The sequence below is a fragment of the Mastacembelus armatus genome, chromosome 7 (genome assembly GCF_900324485.2).
Source record: "Mastacembelus armatus chromosome 7, fMasArm1.2, whole genome shotgun sequence".
NCBI lineage: Eukaryota > Metazoa > Chordata > Actinopteri > Synbranchiformes > Mastacembelidae > Mastacembelus > Mastacembelus armatus.
The window spans coordinates 7866823-7888869 of record NC_046639.1 but is presented as its reverse complement, the minus strand read 5'-3'; the positions used below and the strand labels follow the sequence as shown (position 1 = coordinate 7888869).

The window sequence follows — 22047 nt, the reverse complement described above, 5'->3', positions numbered from 1 at the left end:
GACAACAATTCAAGTACAGTGGAAAATGAACATGTGGTTAAAAAATGGTCCCTTGTCATAAAAGACACAATTTGCTCTTATATTCATCAGGTCATTCTGCACAACACTGCAGGCACAGTGTTCACAGGAGCCCTTACTGAGTCTTGCCACATACTGACACATGCTCTTAAAATAAATGTGTGTGTGTGTGTGTGTGTGTGTGTTTTGGCATTCACAAACAAAAGCACATCATAACCAACAAAATGTTTTGTGTTTCAAAATCTGAGACAAACAATGTATAAGCATGTTCTCAGATTCTCCCTTGTACCGTGCTACATTTTTTTTCTCCTCAGCAGATATAAACACACACCATATGAAAGACTTTTTTGTACAGATGTCATATTTCACATTCTCATGCATTCTCATTTCACTTTTGCTGATCTCAGTAAGAAATCACACAGTTCATTTCATCGGCCAGATCATCCTCAAAGCGAGACACTGATTGACTAGCTCCGCGAGCTATCAGGTCAGCAGCAGTGCTCTCCATTTCATCCAGGCTCATGTTACAGGCTTCAGCAATCTCCCGCTTGGCAAAGTTCACAAACTTTGGGTCCCTGGCATAGACACCAAGGCCCTCGGAGATCAAGATCTTATGTTGGAGAGAAAGGGGAAAACAAACAGCTGTGTAAGAGTCAATTTTGTTTTTAGACATTCTCTTTCATAAAAACATACTCAGCAGATATTCAGAACGTATCGAGCATAACGCACAAAACAATTTGAGTCCGACTGCCAATATTTGTCACAGGAATCTTCTATCTCTGTTTCCCCGGTTTCTGCTCTGCCTCTCTTTGAATTAAATATCTGACACTAACAAGCATTCCTTCCAAAGTAACTTGCAATGTTTATTCTATAAAATTTCCTCTATTGTCTACAGTTTTAAGACAGAATAGTCTGAGACTCTATCCTTTAATACAACACATTTGTATCAGGTTTCCGTTTTGGCTTGAAAACCCCATTTTGACTGCTAGATGGATGAGAGTAATTTAAAGTTCTATAAGTTGTACATGCTGGTAATTGCCACAGGACATGTTTTCTTATCTACAAAAATCAGCAGCTCCATAATTACTCACCGACTCAACCAGACTGTCTGCACTGCCTTTGTCTACAAAGCTCTGGTTACCCAGTGGCATCCTCACACTGGTGAAGGTCCTCTTCTGACCGGGGTACCAGCCTGGACGGCTTCCTGCAGGGAGGCTGGCTGAGCCGTCTCTCCACAGCGGCTGGGTTGTGCCAGTGACTTCGTCCACCAGGATCATAGGGGTGTAGATGAGCTTGCCCCGGTGCGCAGAGGGGGCGATTATTCCTGGAACAGGAGTGGTGCCAGCTGCTGTTGTGTTTGCCCAGGAGGCAGATGACATCGAGGACACACTGCTGGGCCGGGAGTCCAGGCTGTGCTGGGTCTGATAAAGGGGAGCAAGAGCAGGACAAGACCAATGAAAAAGAGGAGATACTGTCAAAGTTTAAACATGTTGAGAGAGTTTGTGTGTGTGCGCATACATGTAAATGCCCTTGTTTTACCTGGAGACGGGATCTGGATAGGGAACTGTTCCCACGGTGGTTTCCTGGTACAGGGAGGTCGTCCACACTGCTCTGTGGCCTCAGACACTGGAAGTTAAAGGCAGGCTTACGACCTGGAGCAACAAGCAAGGAAGAGTTAAAAACTGGCCACAGTTCACGGTGTTTCCCAGTTATGAGATTGTTCCTCAGGAACCCGGCGGTTGTCCTGGTCCACCTTTATGAAGGATGTCCCAGAACTCTTATTTCTGCTCTGAGGAGCAAGCAGGCTGCCTGGAGGACCTATAACCTAGGAAACACGAGCGCATCCTTCACAGAAGTCTGTTATAGACTGACACAATCTTTTATATATATGGTTGGACGCTTCACATTAAGAATCAGAGGAAAGGACGTCTCTAAAGCCATGCAAGCATTATTTCAATACAAAGTCAATACAAAGAGTGTTAGGTTGTTTTTTAAAGTCCTCATCATTTCAGCTAATATAATGCTTTAGTGTCATACAGCCACAAACAGATCTGCAGTCATTCAAGCTAACACAAAGCAGCATCTGTTCCTGTTCCAGCCTTGTAGTAAAACTCCACATCATCACTCCTGTGCATATTTTTTTCCAGAGAAACAAACTGCTCTTATTAAAGACAGATGATTTTCAATAAATAACATACACTGACCTTAAACGCATTCTGTGATGGGACAGAAATGACTCTTTTCTATTACTATTACTAGATAAATTTGTGATATATATCAAATAATCTTCTATGAACCATCAAAAAGCAGTGAAAATGACCATTATTTGTCTGAACAGCAGTCCCAAAGATGCTCAAAGGTAGTATATATTACCTATAATGCAGCTACTGGGTGGTGGGGTGGTTAGCAGTGTTGCCTCACAGCAAGTTTCTGGGTTTAAATCAACCTCGGGCCTTTCTGTGTGGACTTTGTATGGTCTCCCTGTTCCTGTGTGGGTTTTCTCTGTGTACTCTGGCTTCCTCCCACAGTCCAGACACATGCAGGTTGAGGTTTGGTTAATGGTTGACTGGAGTTAAATTCCTGTTGTTGTAAATGTGGGTGTGAGTGTTTGTCTATGTTTATGTGCCAGCCTGTGATAGACTGGCGATCTGTCCAGGGTGTACCTCAAGCAGAGTCAGCTGGGATTGGCTACAGCCCCACTGTGACCCTGAATAGCAGGAACAAGCAGTATAAAATGTTTGGGATGTTTGGGATTTCACATGAAGTATGACCTAAACAATGAATCGATTATCAGAATAGTTTTTTCTGTTGAGGTCAACACACGTCTTAGTGTCATGTCAGTTATTAAAATTACATACATGTAATGTACAGCAGGCAGTGTACAGAAATACATAGCCAACATCTTCTTCTAGTGAAAAAGTAGACAAGAAGTCAAAACTAAATGAAGTTTCTTACCTTTCGGTATGGCAGGAAGGAGCCGTCTCCTGACATACTGTGTGCCACCGTTCTCATTTCCAGTGTAACCATTACCGGTGTAGCCATTCCCAATGTAATCATTGCCAGTGTAACCATTGCCAGTGTAACCATTCCCAGTGTTTCCATTTTCATTGCAGCCATTCAGTGTACTTCCATTACCATTGCCACTGATGATGCTGCTGTTCTCATTGTAGCCTGTGTATCCATTCCCACATTCATTCATGGTATAAGGAGTGGGGCTTGCAGTAACACTCTCCACATTCATAGTGCTGTTACTGTAACCAACAAAGCTGGTGGGGTCTAGAGTATCATAAGGTATCTCCCCAATGCCCCGAGCTCTTTCAAGACTCTGTCCATTGTAGCCGGACTCAGTTGGCACAGGAGAAACAGCTTCTGGATACACATACCTATAATATCCATATCAAAACGAGTTATGACGTTGAAAAGAACAGGTCAGCAAAGCATTTTTTCAGAGAGATAGATGAAAATATTGATGCCACTCCCACATCTATCTTTTAAATGTAAAGCATGAGCCAGGAAATGGTTAGCTTGGTTTAGAATTAAGAACGGAAAAATTATTATATAAAAATTATTAAATTTTTTGTTAAACTGACTGCTGTGGTTTATAGTGGGTTTGTGTGGGGGACTATTTCTTGGCAGGGAGCAGTCAGTTTGTGGAGTCTTCTTGTCACCCTGAAGCTGCCAGGCAAGAAATAGTTCCCCACACAGCTTGTTGTTGTTTAAGCTTGTTGTGTGGAGTAACTGATCAAAATATAAAATGGTAATTAATGAGTTTAAGAGGTTCTGGCAGGCTATTTTTACTCTTGGACAGAGCTCTTTCTCTGTTTCTAGTATTTCTAAGCTACTGTAAACTTCAGAGACAGACATGAGAGAGCTATCAGTCTTCCCCTCTAACTCTGGAAAACATCATCACATAAATTATTAATTCTTTACAGTGTATATACAGTATATAAATGTATAAACAATATATATATATGTATATATTGTGCATTGGGGGATATATATATATATATATATATATATTGTGCAGTATTTCTGTGGTTTGTGTGGTTCTTACCTGTCTACTGATGCTTGACTTGCAGCATCACTATTATAAACCTGCTCAGCTGATCCAGCTGTAGCTGCAACAACTGATTCTTCAGCTACAACCTCTACTCCACCCTCTATCTCTGGGGGAGGAGGAGGCAACTCACTGATGGAGTCCATCCTGTTGGCAGAGAAAAGGTAGGTTACAAGACAATTTCAAGCAAACAAATTACAGCTTGAGTGTGTTAATTTACCTGATGGGCAGTGGTTCGGACCTCACAGGCTGCTCTGTTACAACACTGACACCTGCCAGCTCTGATCCTGGTCTCTCGTGCTCCTGCAGGCCCACCACTGGCTCTGTGATCACACCCCTATTGGCTATCTTAGGCTCCGGTTCGACTATAACTGTCGTCTGCTCTACCAGCGTGTCCATGGGCGGCATTGGCGTGCTGGCGGGGGTGGTTGTGGCTGATGTTCCACGCTCACTGTCGAATACCTCATCACCCGTCATCTCTCCATCTGCACCCTCCTCGTCTTCCAGGTCACAGGCCATTGCCAGACGCATCTCTGGAGCCAGGTCCTGCAGCGTCCGCAGCCCTTGCTAACCGTCACAAAGACACAAATAGAAAGATAAAACTATCTTACACTAAGCACTTTAAGAGTTAATGATGCATGTGTAGCACATATCTGAGTATCAACAACAAAATTCTCTCTCCTCAAAAGTGTGTTTTGCTTATTGTACTTTGGATGTTTGAGCTTCACTTGGCACAATGATGCAGGTGCTGAACTCAGTTTCGGTCACCTGTAAAGAAGCTGCCTTGTCCTTCTTTTTGGATTTCCTCTCCCTCTCTTTTCTTTTGCGAAACTTTTTAAAATAGTCCTGAATCAAGAAGCTGGCATAAAACTTCCCACAGGTCACCTCATCCCCTGGGAAAGAAAAAGAAAGTGTGAGAAATAGACTACTGCTACTGTGAGAGCTACTGGGGAAAAGAACTAAATAAAACCTACAGCAGCAATACGGACAATTACTTATATGTCTTATGTCTTAAAATCTTCAGGCACTAAAATATATTTTTGCAAACTGATGATTATCTAATGCAAGGATGATTCACAAGCTATATGTGCCACTAATGGTCAACATTTCACTAAATATGTGCAGTGATTTTTGTGTACTTTACTTTTTTATCATGGCTGGCAGCTATGTAATTTTTTGGTATACCTCTAGGGGGAGGAATAACTTCATCAATGAGCTTGGGCTTTGTGCGCTTCCAGAGCTTCTTAATAATCAGCTTCAACTCTTCGTTCTGCTGGTCGATGGGGCCTGAGGGGGACAACAGACCCTTTAAGGAAAACAGCACGGTCTCATCGAGTGTGACTGAGATGCTGTGTTTTCATGTGTTGGAGGTCTAACCTTCAGTCTTGATCTTGAGTGAAGTTCGCACAAGTGCAAAAAGAGTAGCATTGAAGGTGACTGTCCCATCTGGGTGCAGTGGGACGTTCATATCAACTAGTCTCTGGGAGGACAAGATGAGGCTGAAGGCGTGAACTACATTTCCCTATTCCTGCTCCTAAAAACTTCTGTGAAGCAATGAACATTCATGATTTACCTTGCAAGCAACACGATGAGGACAAAGTTTTCCAAAACCGAGAGGCGGCTGAATCCTCCGCAGCATTGTGACTACATCGATGTGCTTTATGCGACCACTACATTAGCAGACAAACACAGAACACAGATATTTTGGTGAGAGGGGTAATGTCTGCACACTTCCCCTTTAATCTATGATGATAGCCAATATACCTGCATGTGCATGTGATGTATGTATAGTTTTTTTTTTCTAAACTGTGAGAGGGAATGAAGACAGTGGAGATCAGCAAAGGCAGCAGAGGATGAAAGAAAAGAATGACTCATACGTGGCCTCTGGATCGTAGTCAGACCAAACTCGCTTGAACTCGTCCAGGTGGTGAGTACCCAGCACAGTCCAGTCTCGTGTCAGGTATTCAAAGTTGTCCATGATGACAGCGATGAACAAGTTGATGATCTGCCAGAGACGAGCAGAAACACAATAACAGCTGAGATCTGACAACTGACCTAAGTACAATCATTATGAATTGTGAATTTTTCTTAAGAAAGTTTACACAAAAAAGACCCTTAGAACTACTTCAAAAAAAGGTTAGTGATGGTTGATCATTATAATATACCCCAGAATCCTGTGAGTTAAAATACTGTATCAACAGCAGGACACAGAGGTCTGGGTCTATTTTAGCCACTGGGAGCATCTCAGTGGGTTTATGCTAAAGGTCACAGAGGAGAAACCACAGAGGGAAAAGCAAGATGACACAGGCTGTAAATCAGGCTGCAAGCAACAAGGAACCACTAAGACCAAGAATAGGGACCAGCCAAGGAGGAGATTAAAGGTCTCATGTTGACATTTTAAAATGTATGGAGAGCATTGCATATGTGAGGTCTATTTTGGGTCTGGTGCTTAAAAGGTGGAAAATGTACAATTTTAGTTTGCGTGGATTAAAATATTCTATATTCAATATTTGCCTCTGTGCAAATGGATTTTAGATGACATTACAAAGTAGAATCTAGGTGGAACTAGTTTATATGCATACATCCATCCATTATCTATACCCACTTAATCCTATTTAGGGTCCCAGGGATGCCAGCTCTCTTTGGGTGAAAGACAGGGGTACACCCTGGACAGGTCACCAGTCCATCAGGGTCACATAGAGACAAGCAACCACACACACTCACTCACTATGGGCAATTTAGAGACACCAATCAACCTGACATACATGTTTTTGGATTGTGGGAGGAAACCGGTGTGTCCGGAGTAAACCCACGCAAGCACAGGGAGAACATGCAAACTCTACACAGGGAAGGACCTGCAGGGTTTTGAAACAGGAAACTTCTTGTTGTGAGGCACCAGGGCTAAACACTCATCCACTGCGCTACGCAACTGGTTTACATTTTAAGTGAATTATGTTTATCAGCTCCACACAAAATTACTAATTGGAATTGCTGAAAAGTTCAAGGAGGTAATTTGTAACACTCTCTACTGTATTTTGCTTTTTTTTTTTTGCTTCACAGATTGGTTTTAATACTTCACACAAGATTCTGTTCTTTTCACGCATAAATTTAAAGTCCCTTTCTTGTAACCTGTTTAATATCTTAAAATAGCACTGAGGCCTCAGAAATGTTTGCACCTTTTTAATCAGGATTTTCTGATTTGGATTGGCTGTCTGGATTAATAAAATCCACAGCACTGGGAGTAATCTGAGGAGCTGGGAACCTGAGAAGACGGTGAGCTTTTAAAACTACTACTACACTGCTTTTGTAATACTATCCTCTCCACATTCATCTGATTTCTATTCCCCCATGCCTCACAGGAAAACACATGTCAGAATGAATTATTTCTAAATTGAATTCAGACAGGATGCTGTACTTTTAGGTTATATCAATGAAGTAAAGTGTTTTACTATGAATGATCTGCGAATTGAACTATTAAAAGACAAATTGAAGCAATTCTTAATCCTTCTGAGTTTTGCCCACCAGGTAAGCACAGAGCATGAAGAAGCTGATGAAGTAGATGTAGGACAAATTGCTACCGCAGGTGAACTCTTCACCGGGTTCAGTGTCGGCTTCTGGGTCACAGCGTCTGCCTGGCAGAGCTGCTAACATAATCTCCTGCCACTGTTCTCCAGTGGCACACCTACAAGGGCACAGAGACAAAGTAGAAGTGTTATTTGTCTTTGATTTCAGTTATTAATATCCTAATATTTTTTAAAAGCTTCCTTTAAAGGAGTATAATTACATTATTTTGATTTTACCCTGAATAATGGAGGAAATAGGAAATTTTGTGTTGGGGCATAACCTGGACTTGGTTACAAAAAGCTAAATAAAAAAAAAACAGGTGATATTTGAGGAACAATTATCAGCACTACTCAGAATTTGAAGCTAAAATGGCCCACCTGAAGAGCACCAGAACAGCCATGAAGAAAGTCTGGAAGTTGCAGTTTCTGTTGATGTGCGTGTTGTCATCAATGGCCACTTTCCCAAATGTCTAAAGGAGAGCAGAAAGCTTGGTGACATACAGTTGGAACTACAGGATGAATTTGACTGATCTTAAAGTGGGAGGAAATTCATTTTAGTTGGTTTGAATAAAACAATTTTTGGTTTTGAGTTGATAGAAGTCCATGACGACTCACCTGCATGCCAATCACAGCATAGATGAAAAAGATCATGGCAATGAGCAGACCAACATAAGGCAGGGCCTGAGCACATAAAGGTCAAGAGTACAAGTCACGAAAATACTCAGAAATCACCCTTTTATTTGATTACTTATCATTATTTTAATTACTTATCATTGTTTTGATTATTTGCTCTGTAATATACTGACTTGGAGGGACTTGACAAAAGTCCAGAGAAGAGTTCGAATGCCCTCTCCTTTGCTGAGCAGCTTGACCAACCTCAGGACTCTGAATAATCGGAAGAATGTGATGGACACTTTTCCACTTTCTCCTTTACCACCACCCTAAAAAACACATTGGCATAAAAAAAGTTGTTAGATGCAGATGTCTTATCTTATCTGTCTTGAAGAAACTGAACATCTAAAATGCAATTGAAGCTCCAGTGTGTGTGACCAGGTCTCACCTCGCCATGGCCGCCTCCCCCCTGGATATCAATGTTTCACAGCAGGATGAGATGGCATGTAGGAGCAAAGAGGTTATGAAGCCATCAGCATCAGCCTTGAATGGTTTAGTTTTCAGATTAAAACATCAGTCCAGAAACCATTTCAGTAAACAACAAGCAAATTATCATCTCAACACATTGTTGATTCTTTAATGTCAATGGCAGTCAGGTTTGTAGTCAAGATTTTAAAATTTTTGAGGTCGTGATTTCCCCACCAACTATTCAGTTATATTTACAGCAACACCATTTTAAAGTTGTCTTATTTTTGTTTGTTTGTCTAAAAGCAGTAATATATTGAGTCTAATATTACTAGAATTGGCATATAACTCACCCACAATCCTTAAGTTGGTTGATAAACAACTCATATACGCTGAGAGCTAATACGACTACTGTGTCTTTTATGGCCTTGGTGGCAGTAATAATCAAATGTTCTCATTTTGAATTTACCTGGGGTCATTTCTGGATTAATTCTCAGTTTCAGATTTCTATGATTTTTAAATGTTTTTTTTCTGGACTAATATGAGAAAGTAATGTAAGGAAAAGTCAACCTTAAAGAATAAAGCAGTAGAAGAAACTGTGTGAAATATATAAAATATGTTTGTCCATTAAATATGCAAGCCTGTCCTTTATAGCGAATGGAAACCAGAGTGTAAACAAACTTACGCTAAACTCAGAGACTGCAATATCCAGCACACTCCCCACAACAATCAAAGCATCAAATGAATTCCAAGGGTCGATGAAATAGTGCTGCAGAGGAAGGAGCAGGAAAATGGAGAGTCAGCGACACACTGGTGACAGATGGTGAGAATATTAGTTTGAAAGGTAAAAAGAAGGAAACCTCACATGAGCCCGCAGCGCCAGTAACTTGATAATCATTTCTATGGTGAAAACCACAGTGAAGATCATGTTGAGGATATCCATGATGGAGGTGAATAGTTTAGACTGTTCATAATGCTGAGAGAGGGAGTGAAATAACACAATCACATCACACCACTGAAGCAAATATGTTATATATCACACTATATTTCTGTTTCTTTGGAGAGATTTGTGTGAAGTGATACCTGAATAGCCAGAGTCAGAGTGTTTCCCAGAATGAGGACAAACATGATGTATTCAAACTGGCTGGAGTTGATAATCTTCCAGAATTTGAGCTGGGATGGGTTTTTGGGAATATAAATCTTTATAGGTTGAGCTTTCAGTGCATAGTACACACACTGACGCTGGAAAAAGACAGAGAGGCTGTTATTCACCTGGGGACAATGTATTGGCTGCATCATGAGTTGAATCTTACCTGGTTTTTGTTGAGTTCACAGTTTTTGAACTCAGCCTCTCCTTGTTCTCGAAATGTGATGATGACAAAACCCACAAAAATGTTCATCATGAAGAAGGCGATGATGATGATGTAGATGATGAAAAAGATGGAGATTTCGACTCTGTAGTTGTAAATGGGTCCTCGGTTTATGGCATTGGCATCAACGGCCCGGTAAAGGAGCCTTTGTACAAAAAACACAAGGAGGAGGAAATGTGGATTACCCTGCAACTAAAAGTACTCCCTAACAAACACGTTTGCTAACTTTTACTAAAAATTGCAAAGCCCAGCTGTTTTAGGAAATGAATTAGCCTTTAACTGCATTAAATTAAATATCTGTGACCTGTTTATAGGAACCAGTGGATTTAGGGCTGAGTGCCACCATATTAAGAGACAGACTAAAGACTGTTGTTTTAAATTTCAAGTTATTGACAACAAAAAATTGTAAAATAATGCAAGCCTTAACCATTCCAGTTGTTAAGCTGTAAAGCTGCTACTCACTGTGGCCAGCCTTCAAATGTCGATACAGTGAATAAAGCCAGCATGCCCATCAGCACATTGTCAAAGTTGAAATCACTGTTTTCCCAAATCCTCTCTCTCACCATGGGGTGGTTCATGTCCCCATCTTTATAGACCACAAATGTTCCCCTAAAATCAAACACATACACGCATTTTATGACATGAACGGGATGTTAAGAGAGTGTGAAATGTTTTATACTGTGTGAGGAATTAAACAGAAAACCAACTTGCACTCCTCTGGAGTGTGTTTGGCTTCATCTGTGCAGCTGTAGAACCTGCCCTGTAACACAAAACTCAGAAAGTTACACTATTAAAATAATTCACCAGCCACCTGCCTTTTACACTCTGTCTTTAAGACAATAACACATGAACATGCACCTTGAACAGCTGCACTCCGATACATGCAAACATAAACTGAAGCAGTGTTGTGACAATCAAGATGTTTCCAATGGTGCGGATTGCAACAAACACACACTGCACCACATTCTGTGAACACACAAACAATAAAAACCTTGAGTTAACTTTAAGTAGCAAATAACTATAATTTGTATACCTTTAACAAAAACCAAATATACACTGTGTGATCAGAAAAACAGCAATATCTCCACTATAACACAATGACTGATAGTAATAATTTACTTAAGGTATCATTTAAAGATACCTAAAAAGAAAAAGAAAAAGAATTTACCTTTAGTCCCTTTGCTCTGTTAATGGCTCGAAGAGGCCTGAGCACACGCAACACTCGAAGTATCTTCACCACAGAAATTGCACTTGAACTGGAAGCAACAAGGTTTTAGAGAAGTAGAAACAAAAACACTAAATAACTAATAAGTATCAATAATGGGCAAAAATGAGAGCAGACAAACAACAAATGAATGTTAGAAAACTTAAAACACTTCCTTTAACTGAACCCTGAAAAGCGCAACCCTTAAACCTCTGTGCTATAATGAGGCATCATCTCCAGTGACACAATCGCAACTCGTATTTATTTTGTCAGATGTGTTCAGCTTGTGGTAGCTAGTGATCTACTCACTGCAGAAAAAAGGACGTAAGCGACACACTAACAACCAGCAGATCAAGGAGGTTGAAGGCATTTCTGCAAAAGGAGCCGGTGTGCAGGAAGGCCCCATAGACTGTCATCTAGACATGAGAAAGGAAAGGAAGCAAGTTAGAAACTATACCTGTGGTAGATTACACCATGTTCCCACCACCGCATTGTCAATTTTAGCCACTTTAACATTACCTTTAGTATGATCTCCACTGTGAAAACCGACGTAAACACATAATCAGCATAACCGAGCACCTGAGGAAAGCAGAAACCACTGTCAGTGTTCGCTTTCTTAGCATGATGGTGATGGTGAGCAGGTGGTCATGAATTAGATATGACAGTCTGCTGAGGAAATGCAGATGACACGATGATGTGGGCTTACTATGTTCCTGAATGAGTGGGATTTGATTGGATCCTCAGCAGCCAGGGAGATACTACTGAGGATGATGAAGATGAGGATGAAGTTGGTGAAGTAGGGGTGATGGATGAGGTTGTGACAGGCGACTCGCAAACTGAGAATGGGAAGGAAATAAAGGAAAGCAGCAATATTTTAGCAATGCCTTGGTGTTACAGCATATTGCACAAGTACAGTCTATTCTCAGATTTATACCAGTTTTTCTTTCCAAGAATGAAGAAGGAGCTTCCATCAGGGATTGGCACGATCTTCTCTTTAGGCCCTGAGAACTCTGGCTTTAATGGAGCAACTCCTACAATAAAAGAGAACAGAAAAGGTTTAATATCTTTTTATTCAGCATGCCCAGTGTTTCTCCTGCATGGCCACACAATTTAACTTTAACACTCACCCTCCAGTCCTTCAATGGCCCTCAGCTCCTCGTTTTCCCCCCAGTCATCCTCTTCATTCTATAAACAAAACACATGCTATTCTACATTTGGCATCTCACGTTTGATCACACTGTGCGAAAATGGAGATGAAATGATTATCTACCCCTGCATCTTCATCCTCTTTCTCTTCATCCTCATCCCACTCTTCTTCCTCTTCCTTTTTCTCTCTGAAAAAACAAATGGCAGGAAAATATTACCATGGACCTTAGACAGATCTGTATTATGCAGGAGGAAATTACTGATCTGATACCACGCCTCACTGTCACCTTTTCTTATGCCAAACTTACTCGACTTTTTTCTTTCCGCCACCTCCTGCTAAGTTGTCCACAGCGATAGCCAAGAAGACATTGAGCAGGATGTCTGATCACAGAATTAAGAAGTCTGATTTGTCCCATTGGGAATAAAAGAGTGCAATAGGGTCAGAAATAAGTGCACAAACATTGTTGCTATGTTGACCATCTCATAGAAAAGGATACAGTTACCACAGACAAAGAGGATGACAAAGTAAATGCAGACCACCATGTTGGGGAAGACTGGCCCACCGTAGGCCATAATGCCATCATACATCACAGCATTCCAGTCCTCTCCAGTGAGGATCTGCCAACAAAGGCCATTAGAGAGGATAGAAAAGAGGGACACGTACACTGACAGAGTGAGAGAGCTGTGATTGTTACCACAATACACAGAATCACTGAAAAGTTAAAGACAGTAGCATATAAGATACAGTGGAATCACCTGGAAACAAGTGAGAAGAGCCTGAGGGAATGAGTCAAAGGTGCTTCTCTTCATTTGGGTTTCGTCAAAGTTGAATTTACCTCCGAACAACTGCATACCCAGCAAGGCGAAGATGATGAGGAAGAGGAAGAGCAGGAGCAGAAGAGAGCAGATGGCTTTCATAGAGTTGAGCAGTGAATTGACCAAGTCAGACAAGGCAGCCCAGTGTCTAGAAATGACAAAATCAAAGAAAGCACTTAGACACACCAGGACATGCAGATAAGATGAATCTAATATAAGGCCATGATTTTATATGTTCTCCTACTCCTGCCATAATGCTGCCATCTGTAATGCTCCAGATGTCTTCCCACTAAACTCTCCCATCTGTCTTTCAAGAGCGTTGGTATCAATTACCGAGTCATCTTAAATATCCTGAGCAGTCGGATGCAGCGAAGCACAGAGATGCCGATGGGGGGGATGACATCAATCTCCACGAGCAGCGTCTCGAGGATGCCGCCGCACACCACAAAGCAATCAAAACGGTTGAAAAGCGCCATGAAATATATCTGCAGACCAAAGGCGTACATCTTCATCAACATCTCCAGAGTGAACAGCAGCAGCAGGATCTTGTTGGCACGCTCTAATAAAGAAACATAAGCATATGTAAAATTGTTTTTCTGAATGGCACCATGCACATGACCAGAGGTCAGGACAAAAAAAACTGGTTTAAGATTAAAATGCGGGGTGTACTCTTAACCTTGCATTTCTGTGAGCCACTTTGGCTGCCCATAATGCTCAGAGGCACTAGCCACAGTGTTGAGAAACACCAGCAGAAGCACCAGCCAGTAGAAGTTTGTGGTCTTGACGGCCACGCGGCAATTTTTCCTAAAGGTATGATTGAGCTGGCACAGCTGGTCACTAAAGAGAGAATTGACATAGTATTCTGAATATACAATTCTTAATAATTACAACTGTTGCACTTGATTCATTTCACAGTTATATTTACACTCAAACAATTAATGCACCATGAGTATCAAACTTTAATTAGACTAGTCGAGATGTGCTGTCACTTAGGATAAAGATAATGCAAACCACAGTAGATATATCACTGGGTAACATATCATTACACTACATAAGCAGTAACACTGCCAAACCTGAACGATACAAACAATAACATGTTATTAGACCTCAACTGGGAGCATAAACTATCTTCGTGAAAGCTCATGCTCATCACATAAATGCTTTATATACACTGTGTTAAATTAAAAATCTTACCAGAAGCTGTTGGCCATCATCTTTGCCCTAAGAAATAAAGAAAAACAGAGATCTATGACTTCTGGAGTGCCAAACATGAGCTGTATTATATTAGTATTATTATAATTATATATTATTTCTCCTTTGCCTTACATGAGAGAGGCACAACAGCCACTGTCATCATCGAGGTATGCTATGTCATCATCCGAGTCTGACTCTGCTAAACACAGAAACAAGTATTGGTTGTTAGAAAGCAGCGAGTGAAACAAACATAGTAACAGATGGTGATGGCCGACATACCTCCCCCATCCTCACTGCGTTTGTACCAGCCGAACTTCTTCATCATCTTTTTCTTTGCAATCGCAGCGCCTTTTGGGGACAAACACAGGTAGATTATGTGAACGTGTGAGGCTAAGAAATGTTGATGTTTTAAGTCTGACTGTGTGTAAGCCAATTTTAATGTGCATTAAACCAACGTTTGTTTCCTTCTTCATCCACATCTTCGGCCTCTATGAGCCAGTCCATGTAGCCAATCATGTCTTCCTCCATCTGTTTACTCTCCTGTGCTTTCTGCAGCTCACCACGCGCCACAGCCTTCTCTCTTTCCTTGGAGAACTCTCTATGCACATACACGCATGAACAAACTTAGGAAACTTAGAACAGCATGAAAGAGAAATGTATGGGGTTCAGTTCCTGATAACGTAATATGTTGCACAGAAGACCTGTAATGCAACACTACCCACCCGCTCAACACACCCAGTACAAGGTTGATAATGAAGAATGATCCAAAGATGACCAGAGAAACAAAGTAAATCCATGGAATCTCATAGCCAATGGCATCATTCATCTATGCAAAGAGACAGACAGATAAAATGTGGCTAAAAAAACAAAAACAAATGTAAGTACGTGAACTCTGGGGGATGCCGGAGCATGCATCTGTACCCAGTAAAGTACATCTGTCCAACCCTCCATGGTGATGCACTGGAAAACAGTCAGCATGGCAAAAAAAATGTTATCGAAGTTTGTGATCCCACCGTTGGGGCCCTCCCACTTGCCCCTACACTCAGTCCCATTGCCTTCACAAAAGCGCCCGTTCCCAGCAAACGCACAGGGCGAGGGGTCGTCCTCTACATTGAGACCTAGAGCAGGAAAGAGCAGAAACAAAAACAGAGAGTGAGCCCACTCATCTATCAAATACGGGCAGTGCATAAAAGATTTCTAAGTTTGGAGAGCAGTGACCTGTGCTGATGGAGTAGCACGTCTTGTGCATCCTGCCAATAAAGAGCTCCAAGCCAATAATAGCGTAGATGATGATGACAAACATGACCAGCATACCGATGTGCAGTAGGGGGACCATGGCTTTCATGATGGAGTTCAATACAATTTGTAAACCTGATGAGAGAAACAAATACTTTTATTTCAAAGGTCTTTTTACTGATTATATAATGATGTTAAAAACAAGTACGGCCTCCCACTCCATACCAAAAACAATGCTTCATCCCACCTCGGGCTCCACCCTCTCATGCTGTCATAATGTCAGAGTTACATCTGCTATCAGTCTGCTATACAGTACTTATTAAAAGTCTGCATTCAGTACATGGCACCTGACAGAGAACATGCAAATACTAAAGGACACATTTAAGCAAAAGAATATTTATGAAAAAAACACCTCATAAACTCTAAAAATCAACTATAGTCAACGCACTCGGCACTCCAGATACGAGTCGTAGAGGTCGCAACACCCTGAATGCTCTGAGCGCTTTGACGTCCAGGCCTCCAGGCTTTCCTGCAGCATGATGGGCCTCCCCTGGCTTATGGTCTGTCATGGCCTCTGCTATTACACTGAATAATCTGCACGGACAGAATAGAGCTGCAGCACTTTACTCCATATCCAACATGCATAGATGCAAATTGTGGCTAATGAAGCACCAAAATACCCAACGATGACGATAATGAAATCAAGCAAGTTCCATCCGTTGCGTATGTAGGCGCTGGGGTGCATGACTAAGCCGTAGGCAAGAATTTTAGTGAAGGTCTCGATGGTGAAGATGACGAGGAAGATGTACTCGACTTGTTCCTGAGAGCGAAAGAAAAGATGATGCAGGAATGGTTAGACAAAATTGGAATGACCTTTTTCATAAGTTTGTGAGTGCATCTGAAAGTAAGAGAGTGCTGAATAAAATGTCAAGCTACTGTTCCAGTAAAATAAAGGCATTAACAAAAACTCTTGAGCACTTCTCACGACATATACCAAGAAGTGGCACTTCATGACTTTTTCATGCTTTGTTTAAATCACGTGTGTTGTCGTTAAGGGCTGGTTGCAGTGGCTTTCTAACCTCTTAACCCACTGCCTAAGCTTGTCACAGAATCCCTTTTCTGTAACCTTCAGCTTAATTCCTCTAATCACTGCCACTAGATCTTTACCCCCTGTTGCCACAAGAATCCATGCATGATGTGCTTTAATACAGCTTGACTGGTATTAAAAAAAAATCCCAGCAGCATTCACCAAAATCTGATCCAGAAACTGATGAAATGAACTAATATTAAGTTGCTATAAGGAAGAGTATCTTAAACAGTTGGCTTAGCTCATCTGTCAAATGTAAAAAGGGATCTACAACATCTGTCCTGCCCCATATCTGTGTGTCTGCTGTACTTTGAACTAAAATCACCTACAGTCAAACCAAAAAAAAAAATGTAATTACTTTTATTCTCTGCAAACTATGTAAGGAACAGTGCACTAACCTTACCAACAATGTGAGTTTTTGTAAACAGCTGTTATTGGCTCCAATTTGCCACAGAAAAACAAATGCTTTGTTTCGGTTTGACTAACATTAAATTCAGCATCTAACAGAAAAACACTAAAGAGAGAGAGAGAGAGAGAAAGAGCGAGGTCTGATGAGACAGATGGTTGGTTTTTAAGTCAGTCATGTTCTCTCACAGGGCCACCTAGCTGAGGTCACACCACAACCTTTCCCCCTGTAATACAATTACCAGAACGCTGTTACATTCTCACTCATTTTTGTTTGTTTTGTTTGTTATAAGCCACTAAAGCTGTAACTCCACTTTTGTATTGCTGTAAACCACTCATCTGTGAGGTTTTTGCTTTATGGGATATTCTCCACCTCCTCATGTGTCATCTTACTGGCTGATCTAACTATCTTTGCCTATGTATCACTCTACCTGAGTATCTATAGTTGTATTGTGTTTTTGTGAGGTGATTATATGCTGTGGTTGTGTGTTTACACATTCTGTAGAACAGTCTGAAGAAGGCTCATTGTCAAAACGTACTGTTAAAATAAAAACGTTTCCAGTAAGTTGTGTTTTTTTTACATTCTCCTTAACATACAACAACAAAACAAAACAAAGGCACTTAAGCTGCTGTGTACTGTATTCATCTGGCATAAACTGACCAGTTTGTGATTGGTAGCATTGGAGTCATCATCTGGGAATGGCTTGGTAACACCCATGGCAACACAATTGGCAAAAATGGCAAGAAGAATGAAAATATCAAAGGGCTTGAGGAATACAGTCAAGGGTACAACAGGCCCTATAAATGATTCTTTCCAGGAAAAAAAAAACACACACACCTTCATTATAAAATGAATTCCTCAGCATTAATACACACATTATACATTTGTATGGTATGCAGGACTGTTTGTATAAACATGCACAAACACCATAGCTGTCTCAGAAGAAAGGATATTTCCACTCCACTAGGGCCAGTGCTGCCATGCGGATGGGGTTGCTGAGGGTGAGGCAGCAGAGGGCTCGCGGGGCCCTGAGGGCAGACTTGTTCGCCTGCATCGCCTTCTTGGCCCCTCCAACTCTTTTTCTGCCTGAACCGGTCGACCCAAGGGTGTCTGATTTGCCATCGCCTCCAGGGCGGGCATCTGTCAAAGAAACCATGGAGTAATGACGATATTCTGTGTTCAAAAGCGCCTTGAACGTGGTATCTAAAACACAGACATGCCATGACCATTGAAAGATTCAGGGTGTGAATCGCTTTATTCTGAGCCTGTAATTATTTAGTAAGATGCATCTGGGACAAAAAACAAATAAAGAAAGGAAAAAAAAATATAGCCGCAAGCGGCGATGATCGGCCCTCGCCTCGAGCGGACCGCCTCCCCCGGCGCGCCGCCCCCGCGAGCGAACCGCGTCCCCCACCGAACCGCTTCCACGAACGAACCGCCTCCCCAAGCGAACGGCCTCCCCGAACGAAACGCCTCCCCAAGCGCCCCCGCCCTCCGAATCGACCGTCCCCCAAAAACCGGCGGCCCCCCCAAAACCCCTCCCCCGAGGAGACCGCACCTCCCCAAGTAGACCACGTCATTCAGCGGACCCCCACGGAGGTCTGTGCCAAATCTGGTACCGTTCTGACAAAAGCTGGACATTTTGCAAAATTCCCATAGGAAACGAATGGCGAGATCCGGTCATCGCCAAGGCAACCACATGCAAATTAGGGCATGGGTCCGATCGGCTTTTATGATCAGGACGCCCTAAAGGATGTGTGTGCCAAATCTGGTACAATTTTGACAAAGTAAATGCTTTGGTTTGAATGGCAATTTTCAAATCGTTATACAGGGGGCGCTATATGGCCTATTTGGATTTAGTTTAATCAGATGGGTCCAGGGCGGCAGGGACTACAATTTATCAATTGGTCCGATTCCAATCCGACAATGCGTGTGAGAGTTATTACAAGTTGAAGAAACGGCGGCGAGCCAAAAGCCTAGGCCAAATTGCCGCGCCCGCCAAAGGAAAACCGTAATACTTATTCAAAGAATTTGGATAACTTTTGCAGCCCCATGGGTCTAGGTGACGCTGGCCAAAAATGAGCTCGATCGGTCAAAAGCCCAAGGAGGAGTTCGAAAGAATACGAGGTGAGCAAAATCAACGAACTCAATGACCTCGAGATAAACCCCCAGCTGGTGGACTTCCGGGACACAATAAGCTTTTTTGCCTGGCCTGACATGAAGAAGATGTGTGCCAGTTTTTGCGACTGTACGATGAAAAAAGTGTCACTTGACCTCCCATAGGCCCAATGTATCTCGACCTCTGTCGGGGGCGCCGCAGAGCCATTCTTTTGAGGTCGTTTATGAAACCCATAAAATATCAAATTGTGACGCGATTCTGAGGGGGGTGCAAATTTTGGTGAGTTTTCACACACGTTCAGGGGGTCAAATAAGGCTGTAAACGCTTCTTCATCCCTTGCCCATTGAGCGATTATAATAGTCCCTGCGCTGGGACCTCGGTCCTTGCTCGGGCCTAAATAACTAAGACAGAAAGAAACCCTGTGGTCAGATCCAGTTACTGTACAGTGTTCATTCCTTCCTTACATCATGGAATTATTTCTTTACTAATATTAGCACACATTTTATTATCCATCATAGTTGGGAAAGGATTTACCATGTGGTAGCAGTAACAGACAGGTATTCTCTCCTGAAGGCTTCATATTATGAGACCAGCTGTGACCTACTTCTTTACTGGGGGCAGTATAGCACTTAGCCAAGCACTATCCCCAGGCAGGCCTGTGAACACCTGTTGATAAGACCCTGCTGGTGCATCATTATCTCACTCAACTAAAAACTACAATGGGGATGCCAAAAATCTGGGCAGATAAGAGCTTAAACTAACTGTCCTGCTATGAAAAGGCTCAACATGATGGAAGTATATTCATGGTTTACTCTATGACGAACTGTATATTGTTTCAGAAAAGTTGTATACAACACATGCAATTGCCTGGATTTCTATTCAGCATGTAGCTTTACAGCATATGCAGTCTACAATGTGCAATGTTCGTGCAAACCAAACTTCAGAGGCGTGTAAAGGAGTCCATACCTTTCTTTGCTCCATCCATGTCCGCAGTTTAACACCACGAAATCACTTCAGAACCTGCACCATCAACTCTGTCAGGTATCTGCAATGGGCAGTGGATTACAGATTATAAAAATATAGCCCCCAAAGAGAGAAGTGTCTATAAAAAAAAGGACCATCTGCAGCCTGTCATTTCATATCCACATGCAGTGCGCCGGAGCAGCTGAGAGGCTCCAGACCATCCCGCCTGTAGCCGAGAAATCCAATTAAAGCCGCTTTCTGGTAATTTCTGACTGCGTGTAGTCTAAATGAAAACCGGAACTGCTTTCAACTATGCAGGCACTTAACGGCGAGGAATATTAAAACAAACGCGTCCCCATACTCTCGGTGGTCAGCCGTCAGGATTAAACTAGTTGAGCCGTTTAAAAGGATGACAGAGGAAATCTTTTAAGGGCAAGGTGGAGGTAAACTCAGGGGAAACTGCCTCTTAGGGATTTGTTTGCAAAGTTACAGTTAAATAGAAGAGATTAATATTAAGAATATTAAGAACTGGTGTCTGGATATAAAAGACGGGCTGGTTTACTGAAAGTGACAGAAGCCTAATTGAGGACCTCGGACAGATTTGCAGAAGCAGGGGGATGCAGTAGCGAGAGATAAACAGCAGGGGGAGCGCACACACTGAGCTGAAAGTAGGTTGGTCTAGTTGTCAGTGATTCTTCTATGGAGCCAGGACAGTGACTAACCGCTCTGTTTTCGCTTTAATATGTAAATGAAATATGCAAAACAGGTAGCAACCACGTCCCTTAGCCCCTACCATCAGAGCCCTCCTCCCTGAGACTGAAAACTGCTGACATGTCTAAAAAAACACTGTCTGCTTAAATTAACAAAAAATAAAAAAACAGAATCCAAAAACTATAGAATAAAGTCAGATAATTAGAGTGCAGCTTTTCATGAATATAAAGTGTGGGAAGAAGATACTTTATTGTGGCTATTACTTTATATGTCAACAACATAATAATAATAATGATAATAATAATACTAATACTACTACTAATAAAACAATAATAATAAAACCAGAGGCTGCACCCGAGTGAGAGTGCCTGATAGCGTCCGATCTCAGAAGCTTAGCAGGGCTATACCTCGTTAGTACTTGGATGGGAGACCAACGGCTTCTAGCCTCAGCCACTGAGGTTGCATCATTAAGGGCATCCGGTGTAAAACTTGTGCTAAGTATGCGGATCAATCCACTGTGGCGACCCTAAAAGGAGCAGCTGAAAGAAAAAAATAATAATACTAAGAAAAATTAGTGACAGTTGTGAAGTCTGATGGCAGCAGGGACTCAAAGAACATGATCTTCACAGTGGTGTCTGCCTTCTCAGGGTGCGAGAGGGGTCTGTGAAGGAGAAAGATCACAGCATCATCCACCGCGATATGTGACTGGTAAGCAAACTGTAGTGGACCCAAGCTCATGGTTATGACAGGTGGTAAGGACAAGCTTCTCCAGAGTCTTAATCAGATGGGGTCTGCAGTCTTTGGAACTGGTTCCACACAGGATGTCTTCCACAGAGCCGGTACTCTCTTTAGCCTCAGGCTCAGGTTGAAAATGTGATGGACAAGCTCACACAGTTGGTCTGCAGCGACTATAGACGTGAGTTGTGGAAGGTTGAGGGGACGACTGAGCTGAACTGGAAGCATTAGGAGTGACGGCAAACACTTAATGTGAGTGATGTCTGAGGTTTAGAGCCAGAGTCAAATCTGTTGAAGAACAGTCTGTTGAAGTATGCCTGGTACTGGGTGGTTTGAATCCAAATT

General features: G+C 42.1%; 1 protein-coding gene across 1 annotated transcript; it reads right to left on the bottom strand.

The window, feature by feature from the left end:
- Positions 1-186: 186 nt before the first annotated feature.
- cacna1fa (calcium channel, voltage-dependent, L type, alpha 1F subunit a) lies at positions 187-20278 on the bottom strand. The gene is given in 47 exon segments (XM_026331624.1): positions 187-628; positions 1110-1439; positions 1558-1670; positions 2974-3401; positions 4073-4222; positions 4296-4642; positions 4844-4968; positions 5261-5362; positions 5453-5555; positions 5649-5745; positions 5953-6080; positions 7598-7757; positions 8017-8108; positions 8254-8319; positions 8445-8579; positions 8699-8719; positions 9401-9484; positions 9581-9691; positions 9799-9957; positions 10029-10230; positions 10548-10694; positions 10793-10845; positions 10944-11051; positions 11254-11341; positions 11599-11705; positions 11809-11868; positions 11996-12125; positions 12224-12320; positions 12417-12474; positions 12560-12623; positions 12744-12816; positions 12933-13053; positions 13192-13399; positions 13585-13810; positions 13928-14088; positions 14446-14472; positions 14578-14644; positions 14725-14793; positions 14901-15043; positions 15168-15271; positions 15367-15563; positions 15664-15816; positions 16130-16275; positions 16362-16501; positions 17835-17939; positions 18100-18314; positions 20260-20278. Coding segments are annotated over 47 exon segments (6246 nt in total). The 3' UTR covers positions 187-421.
- Between the last annotated feature and the right edge of the window lie 1769 nt (positions 20279-22047).